Source organism: Hyperoodon ampullatus (assembly GCF_949752795.1).
Source record: "Hyperoodon ampullatus genome assembly, chromosome: X".
Taxonomy (NCBI): domain Eukaryota; kingdom Metazoa; phylum Chordata; class Mammalia; order Artiodactyla; family Ziphiidae; genus Hyperoodon; species Hyperoodon ampullatus.
The window spans coordinates 48,189,602-48,209,207 of NC_136913.1; the positions used below are offsets into that span (position 1 = coordinate 48,189,602).

Genomic DNA, 19,606 nt, shown 5'->3' on the forward strand with positions numbered 1-19,606 from the left:
TCAAAATGGATTAAAGACCTAAATGTAAGGCCAGAAACTATCAAACTCTTAGAGGAAAACATAGGCAGAACACTCTATGACATAAATCACAGCAAGATCTTTTCTGACCCACCTCCTAGAGAAACGGAAATAAAACCAAAAATAAACAAATGGGACCTAATGAAACTTAAAAGCATTTGCATAGCAAAGGAAACCATAAACAAGACGAATAAGACGACCCTCAGAATGGGAAAAAATACTTGCAAATGAAGCCACTGACAAAGGATTAATCTCCAAAATTTACAAGCAGCTCATGCAGCTCAATATCAAAAAAAAAACAAAGAACCCAATCCAAAAATGGGCAGAAGACCTAAATAGACAGTTCTCCAAAGAAGATATACAGATTTCCAACAGACACATGAAAGAATGCTCAACATCACTCATCATTAGAGAAATGCAAAGCAAAACTACAATGAGATATCATCTCACACTGGTCAGAATGGCTATCATCAAAAAATCTACAAACAATAAATGCTGGAGAGGGTGTGGAGAAAAGGGAACCCTCTTGCACTGTTGGTGGGAATGTAAATTGATACAGCCACTATGGAGAACAGTATGGAGGTTCCTTAAAAAACTACAAATAGAACTACCATATGACCCAGCAATCCCACTACTGGGCATATACCCTGAGAAAACCATAATTCAAAAAGAGTCATGTATCACAATGTTCATTGCACCTGTATCTACAGTAGCCAGGACATAGTAGCAATCTAAGTGTCCATCAACAGATGAATGGATAAAGAAGATGTGGCACATATATACAATGGAATATTACTCAGCCATAAAAAGAAATGAAATTGAGTTGTTTGTAGTTAGGTGGATGGACCTAGATTCTGTCAAACAGAGTGAAGTAAGTCAGAAAGAGAAAAACAAATACCATATGCTAACACATATATATGGAATCTAAAAAAAAAATGGTTCTGAGGAACCCAGGGGCAGGAAAGGAATAAAGACACAGACGTAGAGACTGGACTTGAGGACATGGGGAGAGGGACGGGTAAGCTGGGCCAAAGTGAGAGAGTGACATGGACATATATACACTACCAAATGTAAAATAGATAGCTAGTGGGAAGCAACCACTTAGCACAGGGAGATCAGCTCGGTGCTTTGTGGCCACCTAGAAGGGTGGGATAGGGAGGGTGGGAGGGAGGGAGATGCAAGAGGGAAGAGATATGGGGACATATGTATATGTATAACTGATTCTCTTTGTTATAGAGCAGAAACTAACACACCATTGTAAAGCAAATATACTCCAATAAAAATGTTTAAAAAAAATAAAATAGGGCCTCCCTGGTGGTGCAGTGGTTGAGAGTCCGCCTGCCGATGCAGGGGATACGGGTTCGTGCCCCGGTCCGGGAGGATCCCATATGCCGCGGAGCGGCTGGGCCCATGAGCCATGGCCGCTGAGCCTGCGCGTCCGGAGCCTGTGCTCCGCAATGGGAGAGGCCGCAGCAGTGAGAGGCCCGCGTACCGCAAAAATAAATAAATAAATAAAATAAAAAATAAAAAAATGATACTATTTGATTATAACCCATAGAAGAAAATTAAACTCCATACTGTTATATTTATATAAATGAATTAATAGGTCAATGGGTAAGAATGGAAAGCTGTAATCCAAATAATATATACAAAATCCAAAAATCACCATTTGGCAATCACCACTGTGATTGTTACTGGTAGGAAATTCTTCAATGGCTGCTAAAACGGTGAGTAAAAGTCTTAAAATAAACAGCGTCTCAAAGTAACTCCCCACAAATTACCTAATTACAAAGTAATAAATGATAACTTCTCAATGGAAAAACGTGGTAGATACTGCCTTAGCCCAGTGATCAAAATTAATATCACCAATAATAAAACAATGGACACCATGTGCCTCCTGATATGATACAATGAAAAGGACACAACATCACTGTTACAGTATTCCTGCCACAAATGCATTAACCTGAATCCAATCACAGGGAAACATCAGACCAACCCATTTTTAATGAAATTCTGCAAAATAACTGACCTATACTCATCAAAAACGTCAAGGTCATGAAAGACAGAGTAAAAAATTGTTCCAGATTAGAAGAAACTATTAAAGAAGCATAACAATAAAATGCAACCAGTTATCCTGCATTAGATCCTGAACAAGAATTTTTTTCTTTTGCTATTATGGAGAGGATTCATATATTTAGAAGAAATCATCTTTGGAGAGTAGTTAAAAATGAAGAACCTGAGAGGCTTCAGGAACACCCCTTTAAACATCCTGCACAGAACAGCTGACTACAAAAGATTTCACTGCTACTGCAGGCATTCTTGAGATGTGAGGTGAGGCATTCATAAGCTACAAGTCACAAAGTTTACACACTTTAATTAAGGAAAGGAAGCCCAAATCAGCTACCAATGCTGATCAATCAGACCTTCATTTTTAAATGTAAGGTAACAACGAGAAACAAAAAAAAGGCTAAACATGGGAGCAGATTTAGCAACCATTAAAATTAATAATACATACTCTATCCCAAAGAATGGGCCAGGAATGTGGGAATAAGCAAATTAATGGAAAGAACTCAATTGTACATCAACAGGAGAAAGGGAAAATGACTGAACTAGAGCTATATATACCAACATGTAGCTTAATTAATCTTATAAACAATGTTGACTTTTTAAAAAAATTGAAGAAGAATGCATATGCTAGGATACCCTTTACATGAAGTTTTAAGTCTTGTAAAAAAAAAAAAAAACGGTTTCCAGGAGACTGCAAATGCACTGATTTTTTTTATTTCTTAAGTTGGGTGATGGTATATGGGTCTTCCTTGTATTATAAATATTTTTGCATTATATATTTTTATAATTGTTTTTCAATATAAATATTGCATTATAAATATTTTAAGTCAAGAATGCAGATTAACTATTGAAATATTTTAGCAATATTTAATCTTGTTCCACAGGGAGTTCTTACACATACCAATTTTGTAATCCTTAATATAAAAGAATGCACCTGCTTTAAAAAGAAAAATATATATATCAGTAGGCATCAATTCAGGTCAGGTTTGCCATCACATGAATTTTGGCAACAAACAGAAGAAAGTTCTTTCAGTATACGGAAACATAGAATTAAGGCATTAAGGCCCTACAATAAGAAGAAATGGAGAAAGTCCCAATTATAGTAGGATACTTCAACACATTTTTCTCAAAAAGTGGAAGAAAAACTGGACCAAAAAGAGTAAGAATACATTGAATTTGAATATTATAATTAAGAACCATGACATAACAAACATATAAAGAACTTGGAATGCTCCTCCCAGAATAGAAAATATAAATCTTTGGCAAATAATGCACAAAAACATCAAATTCCAAAAATCAGCCATAGTCTGATTATAATGCCATAAATATAGAAATTAACAATAAAAATCTATCTAATTCAAAATTAATAATCATTTTAAATAAATTTTATTTAAGAGGAAATCAATGTAATAATTTTAAACTTCTTATTAAAAAGATAAATTAATCAAAACACAAGTATTGTATAAGAATAGATATAGATCAAAGGAACAAAACAAAGAGTTGAGAAATGATTCAAATATGTATAATAAGTTCAGATATGATAAAGATACCATTTCAGATCAGCGTGGAAATGATGGACTGTTTATTAATAAATGTGTTTGGACAAATGTTTATGCATTTTGAGAAAATACAATTAGATCTCTACCTCACACAGTCCCCAATAAAATAAAATCCAAACAGAATACAGAACTAGACAAAGACAAAATTTTTTAAGTATCAGAAGAAAATACAGAAGAATATTTTATGCTCATGAGCCTTGCTAAGCAAGACACAAAATCTAAAACCAAAAAAAAAAACCAAAAACACATTTGACCTTATAAAGTATAAAAACTTTCTGTGTCACAAAGGATACTACAAGCTAATTAGGACACACTGGTAGAAAGTTTGCAATACATTTAACAAAGGATTAGTATCAGAATGTATAAAGAAAACAAAGAAAGAAAGAGGAAGACCTCAACAGGCAAATGGGCAAAGAATATAAATAGTATTTGCAAAGAAGAAAAATGAGTATTCAATAAACAAATGAAGACATAAACAACTATCGTATAACCATACAACTGAATACTATTCAATAATAAAAATAAGCAACTACTGATACATGCAACAACATAAATGGATCTCAAGTTCATCTCAAAAGGTTACATATCGTATGATTCTATTTATATAACATTCTTGATATGATGGTGATGGAGAACAGACAGTGATTGCCAGGGGTTAGAGGTAGGGGGAGGGTGTGACTATAAGTGCACAGCTCAAAGCAGTTTTTTAGGTGATGGATCTGTTCTGCATCCTGATGGTGGTGATTGTTTTATACAAGTCTATACATGAAATAAATTCATAGAACTACAGATACACACAAAATAAGTGAAGGCATGTGAAAACTGGTGAAATCCAAACAAGTTTTGTAGTTAACAGGATCATACCATTGTCAATTTCCTGGTTTTGATGATTGTACTATGGTAATATAAGATGTTAATATTGGGGAAAGCTGAGAGAAGGGTACGCAGGAACTCTGTACAATTTTGGCAACCTCTACGTGAGTCTAAAATCATTTCAAAATAAAAATTTAAAAATAAATAAACGTATGAAGACATGCTCAACATTTCTAGTAATCAAGGGAATAGAAATTAAAATAATATATTAGTTTTCACTTACCAGCCTAGCAAAAAATATCTGGTATTATCAAATATTGACAGCAAGACTGTACCACTGGCTGATGAGAATTTAAATTGGTCCAGTCCCTTGGGAAAGTAATGTTGCAATATATATTAAAGTAAAAAATGTGTAGAATTTATGGTCCAGTAATTTTGCCCCAGTGTCTCCTCTAGCATGATCTACTTTGTTCATTTTAACACTAGTTAAAACAGTGAAAAACTGGAAACAGCCAAAATGTCCAGTGGTAGGAGGAATAGCTAAATAAACTGCAGTGTAGTCTTACTATGGAATACTATGGGGCAATTAAATAAAATCAAGTATATCTATTTGTAATAACATAGATATATTTCCAGAACACATAACTGAGTAAAAAAATTTACAAAGTGACACATATGGTAGGATCTCTTTTATGTGGTTAAAGTAATAAAACAAACCAGAAAACAATGCTGTATTTGGGCTAAGGGTACATATATGCATGTAATTACACCGAAAAAGATCTAGAATGATACACACCAAACTAATAACAGAAAGGAAAAGGACAAAGAGAGGGGCGGGGTTAAATGAGATTTCTCGGCATTGTTTTAAATTTTTCACCAGGAATTTATATTGGCATACTACTTATGTAATTAAAGTAAGTAGAAAAAAAATTTTAAGAAAATATAATGCAAATATTGTGGTTGAGAATCAAAGTGATATTCAAACACTGTGATGAGTAGGGATGCAACTGCATACAAAATGCTGAGGTTTCATATTTATCTCCAGGAGCTGAAAACTGAAACCATCTAAACAGATGTTTGATTAGACCACAATGTCAACTGAAAAGGAACCAATCTCAACCACCAAAAGTACTAATGCACTAGTACTAACACATCACACTACAAGAGGTAAGAAACACTAACCTCAGCAGTAGATAAAAATCGGATAAGTGGTTTTCCATATTATTTGATAAAACAATCAAAACCACAATTGGCACATCTGAACTCATGATTCACTTCCTGTCTCTTATATACCCTTGTTCATTGATACATGGGGAAATAAAATGGAGAAATAAGAACAAATCTTTGGTAAATGGAATATAATGTATAAAAAATTGAATCACTATGTTGTACACCTGAAACTAATATTGTAAATCAACTATACTTCAATGTTAAAAAGAAGACAAAGTAGATTTAACCAGCTATGGATATTGTGAAACGTATCACAGTCTTATTTGTTCAAATATCACAATTTTTGAAATTAATATAGAAAATAGAAAACATATCTTAGGTTGTCCACAAACAAACACAAGTTCATTATCAATTTGTAAGTCCTGATTAGGCAACAAGAATGATAAAGATCAACAAAGAATCCTCTCCCATTGAGAGCAGGCTGATAGAGATATCTATAGTCATTCTTATTGATTATTCAACAAACATATAACAAGCAACTATTGTAACAAACACTGTGCTAGGTGCTAGGAATACAGAGATAAATTGGGCTACAGATCTCTGCCACAAAGAATTTCAGTTTTATTGGGGAGAAAGACACAAAATATAAACACAGCTTGCTATTTGACCAGGATGAAGATCCCTTTCCCCTGTGCCTTGGCAATAAAAAAACCCCAAACATCAGAAATTCACTCCATCCCTTTGTCATCAACTCTTAGAGGTTTACGGATGGGCATATAGTGGTTACCTCAATTAAGTGAGAGGTGATATTTTGCAGTGATAAAAAATTAGGAAAGAGAGGTTATACTTCTGGTAATGGTCCCATCAGACCAAACCCCACATGCAGAGATATCAACAAAAAGTGCTGGACAAATGTAAAAAAACAACTGTCTGAAAGCATAAGACAGCAATCAAAAGCAGGTAGAAACTGGTAGGAAGGCAACACTTGGAAGAAAGGAAGGATAGTAGATGAGTTTGCTATTTTTATGGCTTTTCATCTGGGGGCAAGCCCCACAGCAGCTAAAACTCAGAAGAAAACCCACATTCTTACAAGACTGAAGAGACAGAGGAAGGTGACTGGTAGTATAGAGCCTTCAAGACCCAAGAAGCTCCTGGTGCTTCACCACGCAACAGAAAAAGATCCAGGCCATGAGTCTCCTGACCCTTCACCCAACGGCAGAAGGCAACAGGGGGCATTATGTCTCAGCCCTCTACCCAGTGGCAGAGAGCCATGCAGACCTCACAACTCCTGACCTTCTACTCAGCAGTAAACAGTGGCCAGGTAAGTACTTCCGTACCCCAGTGGCACTGGCAGAGATCGAGTATTAAGGGTACCAGCATCAGATGGCCAGGAAAGAGGCCAGGGAAAATGCTCTCTGTCCTATGGGTCCAGTATCCTCCACTCCCCAAATCTAACACTTGGCAGCCCAAAGAAGCACCTTCCATTCCTGCAGGTAGCACCGATGGAAACCCAGCAAGAGCTCAACCAGAGCCAGAAGACCAAGCAGACCAGAATAGCATTACAAGAGCTCAGAAAACTAAATTATCATTGGAACTACATACAGCTCGCAAAAGTAGGATAGAATCTACAGGCTAAACTTAACAGGGCAAGTGCCTACTAAAATAGAAGATTTAAATATGATCAAGACAACATATATATACTACCGAATGTAAAACAGTTGGCTGGTGGGAAGCAGCAGCAAAGCACTTAAGTCTTAGGACTTAAGTCTGCCATTTTATTTTTTAAAAATATTTATTTTATTTTTGGTTGTGTTGGGTCTTAGTTGCGGCACGCAGGATCTTTTTGTTGTAGTGTGCGGGCTTCTCTAGTTGTGGTGTGCCAGTTCCCGGGTGCGTGGGCCCTCTAGTTGCCCTGCCACATGTAGGATCTTAGTTCCCTGACCAGGGATCGAACCTGTGTCCCCTGCACTGGAAGGCGGATTTATAACCACTGGATCACCAGGGAAGTCCCGAGTCCGCCATTTTAGTATTTGCTTTTTCCCTATGGTTGTCTTTCCTCTGTTTCTCTTTTCTTGCCTTCCTGTGGGTTACCTGCAAATTTTTTAAGATTCCTTCTTGTTTTATTTATACTGTTTTGAGTATATTGGGCTGTACTTTACTTAGTGGTTATTCTCTCTCTCTTTCTCTATGTTTATCCCTGGTTGTCCAGTGGTTAGGACTCCAAGCTTTCACTGCCAAGGGCCTGGATTCAATCCCTGGTTGAGGAACTAAGATCCCGCAAGCTGTACAGTACACAGTCAAAAAAACACAAATAAATAAAAATTTAAAAAACATAGAACAGGATAAATTAATCTATGATAAAAAAAATCAACAGTTGTCACCTCTGGTGGGGTGGGGGTCACTGACTGGGTAGGGGCATGAAGGAACTTTCTGCAGTAATGGCAATATTCTTTATTATGTGGGCAAGCTAGAGCCTACAGGCCAAATCTGGTGTGCCAACCATTTTTGTGAATAAAGTTGTATTGGAACACAGCCATGCCAAATAATTTACATATTGTCTATGGCTATTTTCATGCATGCAATAGCAGAGTTGAGTAAATGCAACAGAGACTACATAGCCCACAAAGCCTAAAATAGTTACTATCTAGACCTTTGCCAACATCTGTTTTATATTTTGATAATGGTTTGGGTTACACAGGTGTAAGCATTTGTCAAAACACTGAATTATGATCTGTGCATTTTACAGAACATAAATTTAAACTAAAAAAATATAAACAAATACTGAGTTCTAGTCAATGATATGCATGCTTAAGTGTTAATGGATGAAGTATACTAATATCAGCAACTTTAATTTTGAAATGACCAGAAAAATAAGATGGGCTAATAAATGGATAAAGGGGTGGATAAATATGTGATAGAGCAAATACAGCAAAAGTTAACTGCAGAATCTAGTTGGTAGGTATATGGGTGTTCACTTACTTTTTATCAACTTTTCTGTAACTTTGAAATTTTTCTTAATAAAATGTTGGGGGAAACTATGGGGCATATCCCCTGAGAAAGCCATAATTCAGAAAGAGTCATGTACCACAATGTTCACTGCAGCTCTATTTACAATAGCCAGGACATGGAAGCAACCTAAGTGTCCATCAACAGATGAATGGATAAAGAAGATGTAGCACATATATACAATGGAATATTACTCAGCCATAAAAAGAAACAGAATTGAGTTATTTGTAGTGAGGTGGATGGACCTAGAGACTGTCATACAGAGCGAAGTAAGTTAGAAAGAGAAAAACAAATACCGTATGCTAACACATATATATGGAATCTAAAAGAAAAAAAAATGGTTCTGAAGAACCTAGGGGCATGACAGGAATAAAGACGCTGATGTAGAGAATGGACTTGAGGACACGGGGAGGGAGAAGGGTAAGCTGAGACGAAGTGAGAGAGTGGCATGGACATATATACACTACCAAATGTAAAATAGATACCTAGTGGGAAGCAGCCACATAGCACAGGGAGATCAGCTAGGTGCTTTGTGACCACCTAGAGGGGTGGGATAGGGAGGGTGGGAGGGAGACGCAAGAGGGAGGAGATATGGGGATATATGTATATGTATAGCTGATTCACTTTGTTATAAAGCAGAAACTGACACACCATTTTAAAGCAATTACACTCCAATAAAGATGTTAAAAAAAATAATAATAAAAGAAGATGTGGTATAGATATACAATGGAATATTACTCAGCCATAAAAAATGTTGGGGGAAATTTTTTTAATTAGGAAAGGAAAGTATACAACACTTGCCCACAGAAATGAACATTCCATTCTGAAATACCTTGTGAAGAAATTGATTCTAAAGAAATAAATATCGGAATAGCATGCTTTGTCTGAAGAAACTTCAACTCTAAATATCTTTATTAATCCTTGATCATTCCTGTTAGGAGTCAGAGTGCACATATCAGAACTCATTATAATTTATGCCCTTGATGAAGAGGGAATTTTATAAAACACAATACTTGAGATCATAGCTGTTTGGAATAGTAATATCACCACTAAAATACTCTTCCTGCATAGCACACCTATTAAATAAGGACCTCATACATTTTATTAGCCAAACTCAATAAATTCAGAGTCTTTAGAGATACCTGAAGCAGAACAGAAGAGAAAAAAAAATAAACTGGATTCTCAGTTCCTTCCTTTAATTAATTCAATCAAACTCCTGAGTTAACTACATCTCACTGAAGTCATCATGCTCTTTTTCTCAAATTTTGGCAGGGAGGATAGCTATCTTACAAAGAGGACGAATAGTGTAATGATTAAGGGCACAACCTCGGCAGCCAGGTAGTCTGGGTTCAAATCCTGGCCCTCCCGTATGACACTGGGAAAGTTATTTAACCTCTCTGAACCTCAGTTACTCCTAATGACAGCTACTATTCATAGGGTTGTTGTGAGGATAGTACACATAAAGCCATTAGAATAGTATTTATCACCTAAGAATCACTCAATAGTGTTCATTATTATCATCTCATGAAGGCAAATGCTTTATTATAAATGTAGAACAGTAAGATAGCCATAGGCTTGTAACATACTAGGACTAACAGGCCTTCTTGCTGTTCTTCGAACATGCCAGACCTCCCTCAAAGCCCTTGCACTGGTTATACCCTCTACCTGAAATGTGCGCTATGGACTCTCTCATCTCCTTCAAGTGTGTGCTCAATTGTCAACCTTCTCAATGAGGCCTACCCTGATCTCCACCTTATTTAGAATTGCAACCCACTTTCCTCCTTACCCTGCTCCACATTTCCCCCAATCTCCCTGTACTGTATTATATAATTTACTTTTTATACTATTATGGTTAATGACAGTCTACCCACATTAGGCAACAAAACTCAATGACAAGGGATTTTTGTCTTTTGTTCACTGATATATCCCAAGTAGGTGCTCAAATATTTTTTGTTAGCATCATCTAGTCTACCCCTTTACCTTACAGATGAGGAAACTCCAAAAAGACTCGAATCAAAGCTACCCAGTGAGTAAGGAAAAAAGGCAGGAACAAGGATTGTGACTTCCAGTCTGGTGCCATTTCTACTATAGCTCACTATCTCCTTGACCCTTGAACATTACAGAAAATTCACAATCATCTATATTTTTCCCCCAGGAAGACTTACCTTTGGAATTTCTTGGCCTTGCAAATACTGCTGTGTCTGTAACACAGAAATGCTCTGAGAGGTAGTAGAAGCCTGTACTGGAATACTAAGTAGCAACAGATGAACAGAAGAAGATGGCTGATTTGTAAGGGCTATCCCAGAGCTTGGATGAGGGTCTGTGGTTTTAATTGTGCTTCTGATGACCCACAAACAAGTGCTAAGCTAGAAGATGACTGCCACTGTGTCTGGACAGCAGACTGCTGCTGAATGCATGCTGGCTGGTGCTGTGCTAGGTTTCATTGCAGGGGAAAGGTTTGACTGCTGTCTAATGCCTGAAGCACTTGAGGATGCTCTAAAGGCTGTATTACGTATTGTTGTTCCACTGCCGCTAGTTGCAAGTGTTCTTGCAAAGGAGGTGTAATCTGGACCATGTTTGTAATGGCCTTTGAAATACCTGTAATGGCTGAATGTGGTTAGTTGCCTGTGAATGAGGTACCTGCTGCTGGAAAGCAGCATGTTGGCTATATAAAGACTGCTGTTGATTTATGGGACCTTCTTGAGTGGACAACTGATGGCTTTTCTGTGCTTGCCTATGAGATGAATGAGTCATCTGCTGATGATGAATGAAAGCTGAGTGAGAAACCTGGCTTCGTGTTACATGTGATTGGGAAAGCTGTGCAGAGAAGTGTGGGGGCTGGATCTGGGCCTTTGAGGAGGCCTGCTGAATGAAGGACATTTGTGCAGGGTGTTGAAGCTGTCCTTCCACAGCCATCTGAGATGTAACGCCGACTGGGCTTTTAGCTGCTGGTACCCAAAACTGACATCTGCTTAGGATAGAAATGCTGAATTCTGCACATTAAATAAAGGCTCAATAGAATGTGCTTGTGTATCTAAGGTTAATGATAAATAATGTTAAATGTCTTATGTCTTTTGTTCCAAGGCTGAAGAACCTTGGGGTTGTGTTAAATAGGCTTGTTGCTCAGAAGTCTGTGCTACATAAAGTGGTACTAAGTATAAGTCCTGATCTGCAGAGTTTGTAATATGTACTTGCCTGCTATCAGAAGGGTTTACTGTGTATACTTGCTGGGTTATGAAGGTTGCCTGTTCAGTTGTCTGGATGGTGTAAACAGCATGTCCTGAATAAAGGACATACTCAAGTGCCTGGTAAGCAGGCTGTTCCACAGGTTGCACAGGGTAAGCTGCTTGGATTATACATCCTGGCTGGTCTGGAAAAGGTGACTGAACTAGAGGTTGCACTGTATAAACAGGCTGCCTCTAGGCCGGGACCAAATAAGAGGGCTGTGCCACAGGTGGGACTGGTTAAGAAGCAGTATAGAATAGGTTGGCTGTGCTATCAGTGGTTGTACAGTGTAAAGAGGATGCTCTGGGGCTGGCAGTGAATAAACAGGCTGTGCTGGAGCCTTCATTGGGTAAGTGGCTGTGATAGGTAAGAAGCTTATTCCTGGGGAAGTATCACAAAGGGCAGCTACTCAAGAGCCTTCAATGGGAAGGATGGCAGTTCTGCAGGTGGTCCTGAATAAGTGTGTTGAACAGAATAAAATGGCTGTTCCAGGGACTGAATCACACTTTCAATACAACCCTTTGACTGCTGCTGACTTACATGAGTTTCAGATTTTCATAGTACAATCCTGCTGAACATTTTTCTGTGGTGATGCCATAATCTTAGGTTGTAAAATTAATGGCTACTGCTGAATAGAGGCTTGGAAACAAGGCTTCTTCAAATGCAGTCTGGCTTTGTGGCACTGAAGAACCGGGAATTATAGACTCCTGATGTATCACTGAGTATGGCTGGGATACTGAATGTATCTTTTGTGAAGGGTGATGGGCCCCCGAATGTCCCCCAGTGGAATTAGAAGGGAGCTGAGCTGTACCAGCAGCATTCTGTGCACTGCTCACATGTTGGGCAAAAGAATGATTCAACAAAGCTTGAGGGTGATTAACTGACAAGAAACTAGGAATTTGATTGGCATTTGGTAATTTGGTTAATGCCTGATTCCCATTTCTAGGGTCAGGCTCAAGTTGAAGACCAACTGTTGGATCCTGGGAAATCATTTGTGAAGCAAGCAATATCTGAGGAGAAACTACAGAAAAGACTGGTTGTGGAGCTCCAGTAACTGACAAGTCTAAAGTCATAGGTTGAGCTGAAATTTGTCCATCTGCTCCAAAGGTCAGCTATAGTTCCTAATGCTGGTTCAAGGAAAATTCAAATTATAAATGCATATACCATGGGAATTCCCTGGCATCCACTGGTTAGGGCTTGGTGCTCTCACTGCCAGGGGCCCAGGTTCGATCCCTGGTTGGGGAACTAAGATCCTGCAAGCTGCACAGTGAAGCCAAAAAAAAAATTTTTATTAAAAAAAAATAAATGCATATACCATGCTCATTTTAATGGTCCCAGACAGAATGATAGATAAAATAATGCTATGTTGTAAAAATTTCAGGGACTTCCCTGGTGGTGCAGTGGTTAAGAATCCACCTGCCAATGCAGGGGACACGGGTTCAATCCCTGGTCCGGGAGGATCCCACATGCTGCGGAGCAACTAAGCCCGTGTGCCAGAACTACTGAGCCTGTGCTCTAGAGCCCGTGCACCACAACTACTGAAGCCCGCATGCCTAGAGCCCGTGCTCCACAACAAGAGAAGCCACCTTATTGAGAAGCCCACACACAGTAACAAAGAGTAGCCCCCACTCACCACAACTAGCGAAAGCCCATGCACAGCAATGAAGACCCAAAGCAGCCAAAAATAAATTAAAAAAATTTTTCAGAAAGTTATCAAAAAGGTGCTGGGTATAGCATTAGTCCTATAAAAATCCTAATACCATGAGTAAATGCTAATTGAATACACTAAGGGGCTGAGACCAGTCCCCAAGCAACATATTGCTCATGGCTTCTCATTTATTGCACTTGCCACATAACTCATTCAAACCCTGGCAGAAATTCAGAGTAATTGAATCTGACACCTTCACACACCAGACAGTGGAAGTTCAAAAGGATTTCAATATCATAGTTAAAGGGAACAGAGAAGCTCTCTCAAGAGGAGAGGTGTGAGTTGGCTGAATACATATAGGCTGGCTGTAATAATTCCTAGAACTTGAAACACCACATTCATAAAAAGACCCCCACTGGTTAAAGTGCTTGCTTATGTGGATTCTATATATTAGGTGGAAAAGGCAGGCTACAAAATAGTATGTATGTGATATACATATGTACATATAAACAAAGTTATATATGTATACATAGAAAAAAAGACAAATCTAGAGTCTCTACCACCAAATGTAAACAATAATTTATTTCTAGCTGGAGAGATAGTAGGTGATTTTCACTGTCTTCTTTATAACTTTATAGGCTTTATTTTAAATAGGTAAATAACACTTTCATAAATTTTTTAAACTTCCTTTAAAAATTTTGGAAACACATTTCAAAATACACATACCTGTATATTTACGTGGTTGAACCTAAGTTAATTTAAGCATCCATCCAACACACTTCCCATTATAGTCTTAAAAAGAGATAAATCCAACCACAACATGAGCTCAAGTATGAACATATACCATATAAGCTACAAATACTAGCCAAACACCATGCACTGTCAACCATATCAGATTAAATATACCCCCAGCAGATTTTAAATGCATCTGGCATTTGTCAAGTACATGTATGTTTTCCCCTACAAGTCTGTGAGTTCTTCAGGGCAAGGACCATATTTTATCTCATTTTATATCCCCAGAGATGATAGTCATTAAAAGTTTGTTGATGAACTATGACTGACTATATACCAATCTCTTAAAAGCAACAGATCACCAGCTGCTAACTAAATCATATACAGAGAATGCCTAGGAGCTCAGACCAACTCATTCCCAAAGAGAGAAGACACACACAGGGGATGGTAGGGTTGAGGAAAGAAAATGGGATGGCAAAGAAAAGCCCAACCATGTATCCAGAGTCCATGACCTAGGAAACCAGGATATAGTCTTGATATATGAACTCTCACAAAGACTGTGTACTCTTTGTCAGAAATGAGTACCGTTGACTTTGAGAGTCTAAATGACAAAAACACTTATTTCTCCTACAGAAATAAACGTGAACCAAAAGAGTCAAGAATTTAGACGAAAGTGCTTAAAATTATAAGAGTCTATGAAATACTATTTCTACTTAACTACCAAAGACATCCCTCTACATTCAAACCAGGCTGGAAAAGTCCAATATAAAAAACAAACCATAAAAAGGGATCTGAGTCCTAAATAATTTTTTTTAATTTATGTATTTATGTTTGGCTGCGTCAGGTCTTTGTTGCTGTGCGCAGGCTTTTCTCTAGTTGCAGCGAGTGGGGGCTACTCTTCGTTGCGGCACACGGGCTTCTCATTGCAGTGGCTTCTCTTGTTGCAAAGCACAGGCTCCAGGCGCACGGGCTTCAGTAGTTGTGGTGTGCAGGCTCAGTAGTTGTGGCTTGAGGGCTCTAGAGCACAGGCTCAGTAGTTGTGGCGCATGGGCTTAGTTGCTCCACGGCATGTGGGATCTTCCTGGACCAGGGCTCGAACCTGTGTCCCCTGCATTGGCAGGAGGATTCTTAACCACTGTGCCACCAGGGAAGCCCTGGCAGGTGGATTCTTAACCACTGCGCCACCAGGAAAGTCCCCTAAATAAACTTTTTTATCCGTATATGGAGTTCTCAGTTTCTCTTCCAATTATACAAGCAGTGTCTCAAGATTCTAGTTACACAATGTTAGACACATCCTCAAGAAGAATGTCTTAAGTGAAGGAAAGTATAAACAACTTTTAGCTTTCAGTGACTTTTATATAAACTAGGATGAATTTATGAAAGAGAGCCTTTGCCTGTCAGAAAACCTAGGCAGTGTTAAATAAGTTTAATTGAATACGGAACCTCTAAAATGTATCTTACCTTTACCTGTGAGACCTTTGGGACACTTAGTGGCAAAAACTGGAGTTGTGAGACAAGTGGAGGTCCAAGGACATGAACAGGCAGAACAGTGGACTGACCTTGAAGCAAAGGCAAAATTTGGGGCTGAGTCAGCTTTGGCTGCTTCTGCAACTGTTAAAAACAAAAAGATTAAAGATAAACTCTCCCATTTACAGTAAATATACTGATTATATATTTAAAATATATTTAACACTTCACCTCACCCCTGAAATCTGCTGGTAATGTCCCACTAGCTGCTGGGATGGATAAATTTTCCCTGGAACATTTATTTCAGCCTGTGGGTTGTTAGAAACGATTTGAGAGCCCATCATCTGGTCTGAGGAATAGACGGTACTGGGCTGATTTGAAGTATCTGAATGTATAACTGATCCAGCTCCTGCCTCAGATAAACTGTCACCTACGGCAAAGAAAACAAGTGATAGGTAGAAGGGAAAAACTTGAAACACAAGGTCCAAATAGCATAGGAAATGGTAAGTGTTTCTTTAATTTTTTTCTTTTTTACTCCGACAACCTGAAACAGCTTCAAATAAAATATGTACACTGCAGAATTAATAAAAAACCATCATGTAAACTCTCCATGTTGATACCGTGGTATAACTAAAATATTCTTAGTAAAGCAAACCTACAAACAAAGAATCACATAAAAGTCAACTCGATTTGCTGGCCATTTCATGCATATCGTAACTAATCTTTGTTTGCCATTAGGATTTCAGTAAAATCTAGGTAGCATATTCTCAGTCTCCTAGAACCTGGCTAGAAGATAATACTGCCTTTATGGAACAACTGGTTATTACTACGAAAATACTGTGTCCTTCTAGAGAAGAGAATGCATTACAGCAGAAATATTAGAGAAACTGTGTTAATTTTATATTTGGGTCTAAAATACAAAAGTTCTTAAAGTCTAGAAAATTCCCTCTTGAAGAATAAATTCTATCTTTAGTTGCATATCTTCTTTACTAAAGGATTTACCATTAGACCCTTAAAAATGGTAAAAAGATTATAATCCTTATTCAACTAGTACCTTGGACAAGTCACTTAACAGAACAGTTTCTTAATTTTAAAATAAGGAAACTATCTGGTTTGCCTATTTCAGGGATTTTGTAAAAGGATTAATGAAATGATAGATAACAAAATGCTTTGAAATATACAAAAGTACTATTTAAAGATAAGGGAATACAATTACACATTTCCTTTTATAAATTATAACTGTTACCTGTAACAGAGGAGCAATGCTGTTGTGGTTTTCTTTGCAGAAGCTGTTGTCGCACATGTTGATCAACTTCAGTTTCTTCACATTCAGCCCCGCTGTGCTGAGCAGGAGGAGGGGGCAAAGCTGTATTTTGGGGCTGAGGGAGTACATTCCCCACAGACTTGCACTGGGAATCTCTGCGTTCTTCCAAACAGCCAGCTGACTTCTTCTCCCTTGTCTTCTTTATCAGTGTCACCCGGTCTCTAATGGACTTAGCAACAGCTTTGGAATCACTTTCATGGAAGAATCCTGACTTGACCTACAAACAAAACATAATAAGCAAACCACATCTTTAAGATTTTTACTTTAATTTTTTACTAGCAGAGTTACTTTCTGCCCCAAAATTCCAAATGCTATTAAATAACAGTTAATTTGTTTCTGTGTTCTTTCTTAATCAGACATGCATAAATGCCAGAGCCTTTAGTATGAAAAACAACACTATTACCAAGCATTGTTGAAATAATTCTGGTTTTAAACAAAAACAAACAAATAGCTTGATATTTCAACACATGCAGTCTTATTACAGGTAATTTATGACTGCCATTAAGTTTTGCGAAACATTAAAAAGGTTTCCTCATTCAACAACAGTAAGTGTCTACGATATGCCCAGTATTGGGCTCTGGAGACATATAAGTGCCTAAGCTGGTCCTTTGTCCTATATTCACACACAAGCTGGTGGTGAGAGAAGGATAAAAACAACATAAGGGACTTCCCTGGTGGCGCAGTGGTTAAGAATCTGCCTGCCAAGGCAGGGGACACGGGTTTGAGCCCTGGTCGGGGAAGATCTCACATGCCGCGGAGCAACTAAGCCCGTGCGCCACAACTACTGAGCCTGCACTCTAGAGCCCGTGAGCCATAACTACTGAGCCCACGTGCCACAGCTACTGAAGCCTGAGCACCTAGAGCCCGTGCTCCACAACAAGAGAAGCCACTGCAATGAGAAGCCCATGCACCGCAACGAAGAGTAGCCCCCACTCGCCACAACTAGAGAAAGCCCGTGCACGGCAACAAAGACCCAACACAGCCAAAAATAAATAAATAAAGTAAATAAAAATTTTAAAAAAAAACATGAAATGAAATAAAAGGTAGAAATGAGCTGCTGCAAAAGCCCTAAAGGAGCACAAGCTTCTCTGGTGAAAGCAGAGAAAGTATCACAGAGGAAGGTAAAGTCTGACCTGGGTTAAAACAAAAGAAGGAACTTGCAGGCTTTTGAGGGAGAGGTAGATGAAGTTCAGAGATCAACACTCTAGGCAGAGGAAGTATGCTTATGGCAAAGTGCTATATCTTACTAGATGTTAGAAGAGTGACAGAAGAGAAGTTAAGGGCTTATTGTCTGAAAGGAACAGGGCTGAGTAGCAGAGATAATGACTTGAGGAGGTGCCATGGCATATTATTCTCAGTCCTACAATCTGTTTTTTATTTTATTTTATTTTTTTTTTCGGTACACGGGCCTCTCACTGTTGTGGCCTCTCCCGTTGCGGAGCACAGGCTCCGGACGTGCAGGCTCAGCAGCCATGGCTCACGGGCCCAGCCGCTCCGTGGCATGTGGGATCTTCCCAGACCAGGGCACGAACCCGTGTCCCCTGCATTGGCAGGCGGACTCTCAACCACTGCGCCACCAGGGAAGCCCTACAATCTGTTTTTTAAAGCATATCTTGGGGGTCTGCAGACTCGGGGAAATTTCATCGTAGTTGAAAAATGATTAAAATGTTAGATGGAATCCATATATTTAATTTCACTCCCTCCCAAAGTTCAAAAAACACTCCCAGAGTAAATGGGTTTTTAAGTCATAAACTCACAAGGATAGAAAGAATAAAGGCAACAGCAACAACAGACAATGTTTTGCACATTTGGGGATGTGGAAAACAAATAGATAATAACTGACCTAGTGGACCTGAAAAAGTGAACCAGGGAAAGCTGAAAATCATTCCCATTTATATTGAATAATACTCATAACACACAGGAACTGGCAGTACCAGGTATTTCAGAATTGGGTAAAGTCAAAAGAGATGACTAAAATAAGGAAGACTAAGTGAAAGGGTTTTGAGAAGTAGTTAGGTATTAGGTCCCTGTGCTTCACCCTCCAGTCCACACCTTTGGGTGATTGCTTCTTCCCTACCCAAGAAGTCTGTAATGTTGTTCTCTGGAGAGGGTAAAAGAGGATCATATCTGGACTAGGGAACACCAGGCACAGTTGAGGGTATGGCTACCACAACAAAAACAAGAAGATTAAATGACCATATGCATGCTGAATGCCATACACAGAAACCCCCAGCCCTCTTCCCCACTTGGCTACCAAAATACCAGTAACCAGATCCTTACCCTCCAGGCAGGATATTGAAAGATGCTTCTCTGGAGAATCTGGCCAATCCAAGAAGAAAGACCCACAAATATTTATGTCAAAGATTCCCCAATTATTGGCCCACCCAGATACTTGAGAGTAGAGGTTAACAAGTCTGACATAAGCAATCATACCATCCAATCAGCTTGTTAGTCCCTGTCGTAGGCAAAATCATGGCCCCTCAAAGATGTCCCATCCTAATCCTCAAACATGTGAATATGATGAGATATCACTCCCATTACTGAGCTATACACAATTGACCTTAAGACAGAAAGATC

At 38.6% G+C, this 19,606-nt stretch overlaps 1 protein-coding gene across 4 annotated transcripts in view; it reads right to left on the reverse strand.

Annotated features, from left to right (window-relative positions):
- Positions 1 to 19,606, reverse strand: part of WNK3 (WNK lysine deficient protein kinase 3) — a gene marked incomplete at both ends in the record, with an annotated part of 136,350 nt that overhangs the window by 83,152 nt on the left and 33,592 nt on the right. For 2 of the 4 annotated variants that reach the window (XM_079727425.1, XM_079727424.1), the window contains 3 exons: positions 15,700 to 15,849; positions 15,942 to 16,135; positions 16,952 to 17,246. In XM_079727425.1, coding sequence (XP_079583551.1) covers positions 15,700 to 15,849; positions 15,942 to 16,135; positions 16,952 to 17,246 — 639 coding nt within the window. Of the gene's footprint in view, positions 1 to 12,787; positions 12,971 to 15,681; positions 15,850 to 15,941; positions 16,136 to 16,951; positions 17,247 to 19,606 lie in introns of all 4 variants that reach the window. The other 2 variants (XM_079727423.1, XM_079727426.1) reach the window with 2 other exon arrangements.